This window comes from Salmo salar, chromosome 07, assembly GCF_965601325.2.
Source record: "Salmo salar chromosome 07, fSalSal1, whole genome shotgun sequence".
Taxonomy (NCBI): Eukaryota; Metazoa; Chordata; class Actinopteri; order Salmoniformes; family Salmonidae; genus Salmo; species Salmo salar.
This window is the reverse complement of record NC_138297.1, coordinates 41,345,001-41,352,500: the sequence shown is the minus strand read 5'-3', so window position 1 is coordinate 41,352,500 and position 7,500 is coordinate 41,345,001. Positions and strand designations below refer to the sequence as shown.

At 45.9% G+C, this 7,500-nt stretch overlaps 1 protein-coding gene across 1 annotated transcript in view; it reads right to left on the bottom strand.

The window, feature by feature from the left end:
• LOC106609095 (laminin subunit beta-1) overlaps positions 1–7,500 on the bottom strand; it is a 30,452-nt gene that overhangs the window by 5,662 nt on the left and 17,290 nt on the right. Inside the window, exons 21-27 of the mRNA XM_045721919.2 lie at positions 7,166–7,390; positions 6,802–7,019; positions 4,378–4,474; positions 1,188–1,557; positions 712–896; positions 320–561; positions 1–203 (exon numbers count right to left, since the gene is read on the bottom strand). The exon at positions 1–203 is cut by the window's left edge and continues 4 nt beyond it. Of these exons, the coding sequence (XP_045577875.1) occupies positions 1–203; positions 320–561; positions 712–896; positions 1,188–1,557; positions 4,378–4,474; positions 6,802–7,019; positions 7,166–7,390 (1,540 nt within the window). The remainder of the gene's footprint in view (positions 204–319; positions 562–711; positions 897–1,187; positions 1,558–4,377; positions 4,475–6,801; positions 7,020–7,165; positions 7,391–7,500) is intronic.

Sequence of the window (7,500 nt, the reverse complement as noted above, 5' to 3'; positions counted from 1 at the left end):
CTAGAGAGCTTGTCCACTTCCTGCACGGTGGAGAGGATTTCCTGGTCAAAGTCCTTGGCTGTTTTCAGAGTGCTTTGTGTCTGTGTGACCAAACCGTCACACCCCTCCCCACCACAGCGAAGGGTGCCGTCCTCTGACACACACCCCACCCCTCCACAGGGGGACGCAGCACACCCCTCCTCCCCCCCAGCCGCTCCACATGTCTGCACAGAGAGAAAACACACCAATCGGGTAAGAGCACTGTAAAACCAGGGACCAATCAAAAAGCAGTATGGTGAAGAAGTGAGATGATAATTGGCTACTGATAGGTCAGACTTACCTGCTTGCTGAGCTCTGATAGGTCAAGAGTGTTGAGCTCTGTGGCGAGCCTCTCCAGTCTCTCTGTGTGTTTCTGTTGTCTCAGGTCAAACTCCGCCTGGTTCTGGCTCAGTCTGGCCTCCGCTTCACGCCGTAGTGTAGCCGACTGTTCCAAAGTGTTGTCGGGGTAACTGGTGGTCTGATTGGCACGGATCTCCGCCTTCTTAGACTCCAAGTGGGCCTTGGTGATGGTGTCCATCGCTCCTGCCATACACAAATAAAACACACACACACACACACACACACACACACACACACACACACACACACACACACACACACACACGGGTGTGTCAGAACTAGTAATGATATCATGCATACTGTACCCCCTCTCTTTTCTCCCTCCTCTCTCACCCTCTATGTTAGAGTTCTTCACAGTCTTTATGTGGTCTCGAATGTCTGTGACTGTTCTCTCTAGCTCTTGGGCCTGCTTTCTCAGTGCGTCCAGACTGGCCTCGGTGTCGTTGGCATTGGCAACGAGACGGGACAGGGAACCCTCTGAGACGTTCAGCCTCTCGTTCAGGTCTGCCACCAGCTCACTGTTACAGACACACACACGCGCACACAAACACACACGCGCACACAAACACACACACGCACACACACACACACACACACACACACACACACACACACACACACACACACACACACACACACACACACACACACACACACACACCACACACACACAGAGAATAGTATTTTCATTAGAGTTGACATGGACTGATCATAACATCAACGTCCAAACAGTGTTTCAATGTGTAAATGTGCGTATGCAGGTGCGTGTTTGTGTGTGCGTGCAAGCGCACATGTTTGTGTGTACATACGTGGCCTGCTGCATCATCTGTTGTACATCTTCCACCTTCTGTATAGCAGGGTTGTTCTCTACTATCGCACTGATAGCATTAGCACTGATCTCCAGACTGCTAACGGTGTCTTTGTACGGCGCCGTCACCCCACTGGTCTGGAGCTCTGTCACATGATCCTTCAAACGCTGAGTCTGATTGGACAGTTCCCCTACCACGCCGTCCCACGCGGCAAAGCACTGGTGGCATCGTTCGCAGGCGGGGAACGTCCCATGGTACCCTCTGGCACAATGGTTACACCTGGGCCCAGACACACCCTCCACGCACACACACTGGCCGGACGAACGGTGGCACTGCTCGCTGGCGATGCCACGCAGGTCACAGTCACACGCTGGAGGGAGAGGGAGAGGAAGAGGAAGAGGAAGAGGAGAAGAGAGAAAAGGGTTAAGCACACACACATACCTATAGTTGACTTGAGGTGAAAACAGTGGTGATGATGGAAAGGAAATGAGGGTACAAGGAAATGAACTCAAAGTAATATGAGAACAGGTCTGTGCCCTTTAAAAGCCCCCCCCCCTAGGGAAACAGAGGTATTGAAAAACTATATTATTAACGTCTCAACAGTCCTGCGCTGCGAGTAAATAATCCCACAGGTAGCCTTGACCTCTAAACTCTATCCCCCTTTTGACCCCCGCCCCCCAGTCTGAAGCACAGCAGAGACAAGCCCTCTAACCTCTAGAGTGGATGAGAGGAGAAGGAGAGGAATAGAGTGATGGAGTAAGTCCCAATGTGGGGAATGGAGAACAGGAAAAGGGTGTATATAAGCGGTTAGCACCCATTACTGTTGCCTAAGCTTTTGAAGAGGGTGACTGATGCACCAAAAATAAAAATGATTCAACATACAATTATAAAGCAACCAGCTGCAATAGGATTGTGAGTTTGCTCAACAAAATAGCATTAACGTTAATTCAATGTACAAGTGTAAGGCAACCAGCTGCAATAGGATGGTGACTTTGCTCAACATTTGGTGTATAAAACATTAAGAACACCTGCTCTTTCCATGATATAGACTGACTATGATCCCTTATTGATGTCACTTGTCAAATCCACTTCAATCAGTGTATATGAAGGGGAGGAGACAGGTTAAAGAAGGATTTAAGCCTTGAGACAATTGAGACACGGATTGTGTATGTGTGCCATTCAGAGGGTTAATGGGCAAGACAAAATATTTAAGCACCTTTGAACAGGCTATGGTAGTATGTGCCAGGCGTACCGGTTTGTACCAAGAACTGCAACGCTGCTGGGTTTTTCACACTCAACAGTTTCCCGTGTGTATCAAGAATGGTCCACTAACCAAAGGACATCCAGCCAACACCTTGTAGAGTCCCGAAGAATTGAGGCTGTTCTGAGTGCAAAAGTTTGGAGTTTTGTACACTCAGTGTAGCTGAACCAACATATATTCTTAAGTTGAATTCTATGTTCACTCAACTTTGAATTTTAGGTTGAGTGAACATACAATTCAAGTTGAGCATGTATTCTACATTATTTGCATATTTCCCAGTGTAAAATTAACTCTTTATGACAATACATTACATACGTATATCGTAAGGCCTTTCTTTGAGGGCCTAGGTACACCCTAACACAGTGGTCTGAAACTCCTGTTTTACAGCCTGCAAGTCACATTATCCTGGCTTGCAAAGTGATGTGTAATTCCTTTTGGAGTTAATCACCTGCAACGGCTGCCGAGGTAGTCGTTCTCAGTTAGTCCTCCACACACACACACACACACACACACACACAGACACACACACACACACACACACACACACACACACACACACAGACACAGACACAGACACAGACACAGACACAGACACAGACACAGACACAGACACACACACGCACAGACACAGACACACACACACACACACACACACACACACACACACACACTCCCTTGTGGCTGAGCCCTGCTTATGCGGTAACCATGAGTGCTCAGGCTTAGGACTGCAACCCCTATTGTTACACTGTCAACACAACCACATACTACTGATACCTACTGTGACGGTAGTGAACCTAAACATGACATGAACGGCTGACAGTAACATGAGTGACCACACCACTATACACAAAGGCGGTCATGAACAGGTAACACGATAATCACAGCCACACCCACGTGGTTGGGTTGAGCCTGTACCAATGGCCGTGACGTCTTAATTCACACACACACACACAGACGCCGTCGTCAAGCCTGTCACTTTAACCCCTGACCTCTTAAATCAGACCATGGCATGACCCTCTTAACCCAGATGTGGTGTCAATCCTCAAAAGTGTCTCTGTTCATCTCTCTCTATTTCAAACACACACACTCATACACATACACACACATGCATGCAGTATACACACAGAGCGATGACAGGGCGAGGACAGCGCCAGGAGGCCAGACTAACTTTACAGGCAGTTTGGGAATGCTGCAGGAATTACACAACCACAGGAATAAGACCACGACAGGATTCCTCTGATTGCTGGGAACATCTGGCTCTGATTCTCACATGAGCCAAGGAGTTATTCCCAGAATTTCACTCTGAAAATCTCTACCCCCCCCTCCTCTCTCCCTCCCTCTCTCCTCTCTCTCTTTCACTGTCTCTCTGAGGGTGTGCCAACTTCTATAAGACATACATTTCTCCTGATGCGGTGATTGATTGAAACTGGCCTGTTTGTCAGTTGTTCAGCAGACAATAAACCATGTAGAGATGTAGACAGGGAGGAGCCAACTAACACCACACTGGTGACACACATGCACACACTGACACAAGGACAGACATACGCACGAATGCACACACACACACACACACACACACACACAAACACACACTCTGTGAGAAAACTGTAACGCAAAAAAATATATAAAACCCAGCTTCCAGCCCAGTCACTCATGGGAACCACCGGTCATGAGAACGAGACCGTGAGAGGCTGTTTACTCAAACTCTAAGAGACCGATTCAAAACACACAGAGCCACTCTCCAAGAGTGTTTCTCCAGACCCCAGTAAATTCAGAGAGAGACCCACTTGGAGAGGAAGCAATGGCGCTCTTAGATACCCTGTTGCACATGTTTCAGCTTCATGATGTTTAAGGCAGTCATGGGAAGGAATCCACACACATACTTTGTACTTTCTACTGCTACTCAAAATCTCAGCCAGAGTGACTTACCTTGACATTTGACCTCAGGGTCTCCCCAGAACTTATCTCGGCACTCGTTGCATTTTCTTCCCCCGAAACCTGACTTGCATGAGCACTGCCCTGACAGCTAAAAAACACACAACACAAGACAATACAATACAAGACAACACAACATGTCAGCATTATGAACATGTAATATACACTGAGTGTACAAACATTAAGAACACCTTCCTAATTTTGAGTTGCTCCTTTGCACCCCATTATTTCTATTTCTACTTTGCACTTTCTTCCACTACAAATCTACCATTCCAGTGTTTTACTTGCTATATTGTATTTACTTTGCCACCATGGCCTTTTTTGCCTTTACCTCCCTTATCTCACCTCATTTGCTCACATTGTATATAGACTTATTTTTCTACTGTATTATTGACTGTATGTTTGTTTTACTCCATGTGTAACTCTGTGTTGTTGTATGTGTCGAACTGCTTTGCTTTATCTTGGCCAGGTTGCAATTGTAAATGAGAACTTGTTCTCAAGTTGCTTACACGGTTTAATAAAGGATCAAATAAAAAAAATAAAACAAATGTTCTTGGAAATTGTCTTGTTACTTACAACCTCATGCTAATTGCATTAGCCTACGTTAGCTCAACTGTCCCGTGGAAGGGACACCGATCCCGAATAAGTTTTATTAACAAGTGACATCAATAAGGGATCATAGCTTTCACCTGGATTCACCTGGTCAGCCTATGTCATGGAAAGAGCATAATGTTTTGTGCACTCAGTGTACCATCTCCAGGTTAGAGGAGGGTCTTCTTGCTACACACTGTACAATGGACAGTGGCCTGTATTGTATACAGAGTTTCAGAGTAGGAGTGCTGAACTAGGATAAGATCCCAGGTCAAGATAAGTTTTACGTTAATACAGTGTATTGAAACTCATGGCATACAGGCCACATCAGGCCTGCAAGTCACATTATGCTGGCTTGCAAAGTGTCGTGTAATTCCTATTGGAATCCAGCCAGATTGGGGATATCCAACATTTGGAATATGTATTCACCCGCAACCTGCACTCAGAATAACTGCCAGGGTTGGGAAGACTAAGATATGAGACTACCTAAAGCAAGGATCCCCAACTGGCGGCCCACGTTTGGCCCACCAAGTTTCCTGATCCAATTTTTTATTTTAAAGTTTTATTGTTGGACATAAAAATATTGTAAAATCACCAGTAAATCAGCTCAAAGTGATTTTTATTTTGGAAATCTTTTCCAAAGTATTCACATTCATAATAAAAGAGATATTTGTGATTGTATACAAATGTAAGCAAGCTTTGAAATTCTTCTGTTTTAATCAAATATTATTGCGGTCAATTTGCAGTCTACAAATTATTTGTAATTATGTTCGGGCCCCCTGACCATCCGCTTAAGAAAAAATCATCCAGCGGCTAAACATAGTTGATGAGCCCTGAGCTAAAGCATCTAAACTGGAGTAACCTTTTCAGTAACGGATCCAATAAATCCAAGTAACTCATTGGGTTAGGTTAGAAAATGTATGTTATTTATATTTGTGTAGCATAATATTAATTAATCAATTCACATGCAAAAACATAGATATTGAAACAAACAATTCTAAAAATCAACCTGCAATAGAGCATGCTGGGAAATATGATAAAGATGGGCGTGGTTTTGGTTAAACTCTGGTTACTTACAACCACACTGGGGTTCTTTTACACCACTGAGTGTAAAAATGTTACATTGAAAATCAACACCAGGTAACACTGGCCAATTGTGTGTGTGTGCTGTGTGTAGATGGGTTGGGTGACAATATGGGGTGTGGGTTTTTTTTTTGGAAGGATGGGGTATTTTATTTTATTTTATTGAACCTTTATTTAACTAGGCAAGTCAGTTAAGAACAAATTCTTATTTACAATGACTGCCTACCAAAAGGCAAAAGACCTCCTGGATGAGGGCTGGGATAAAAATATATATATAAATAAATAACATATAAATATAGGACAAAACACACATCACGACAAGAGAGACAACACAACACTACAAAATGAGAGACCTAAGAAAACATAGCAAGGCAGCACACATGACAACACAGCATGGTAGCAACACAACATGACAACAACATGGTAGCAACACAACATGGTAGCAGCACAAAACATGGTACGAACAGTATTGGGCACAGACAACAGCACAAAGGGCAAGAAGGTAGAGACAACAATACATCACACAAAGCAGCCACAATTGTCAGTAAGAGTGTCCATGACTGAGTCTTTGAATGAAAAGATTGAGATAAAACTGTCCAGTTTGAGTGTTTGTTGCAGCTCGTTCCAGTCGCTGGCTGCAGCGAACTGAAAAGACGAGTGACCCAGGGATGTGTGTGCTCTGGGGACCTTTAACAGAATGTGACTGGCAGAACGGGTAAGGGTGAGGTCAGTTGTGGCTCTCACCTCGTTGCACGACGTCCCAAAGGAGTGGGTTGGGTCACAGTCACAGGTCTGGCAGCCCTTTCCGCTTCCAATGTGGAACGTATCAGGGGCACAGCGGTCGCAGTTCTGGCCAATCACGTTAGGCCGGCAGGGACACTGGCCAGTCTGCAGGTCACAGTGACACTCCCCCGGGGACGGACACGCCTCCGACGTTGTGCCCACTGAATAACACATACACTCTGTGGAGAGAGAAAGACAGTTACACACACACACACACACACACACACACACCACACACACACACACACACACACACACACACCACACACACACACACACACACACACACACTACATATATACACACACTGTCTAACTGTACTCACTCCTGCAGCTCTGGGTGGCGGCGTTGCCGTAGTAACCCAGCTTGCAACGCTGGCAGCCATAGCCCTCGGTATGGTGCAGGCATGTGAGGCAAACGCCTGTGCGAGCGTCGCAGGACCCCGGGTCCAGCTGGTCGATGTTGTCGTTACACTGGCAGGGCAGACAGCGCCCGCTGGGCACCTGGGGGTTACCATAGTGACCTGGGGCACACTCGTCACACCTGGCTCCTACGGAAGAGAAGGACAGGTGAATTCCGAACTGTTTACACACACAGACACACACACAGACACACACACACACACACACGCACACACCTACAGTTATAGATCTGTAAGGA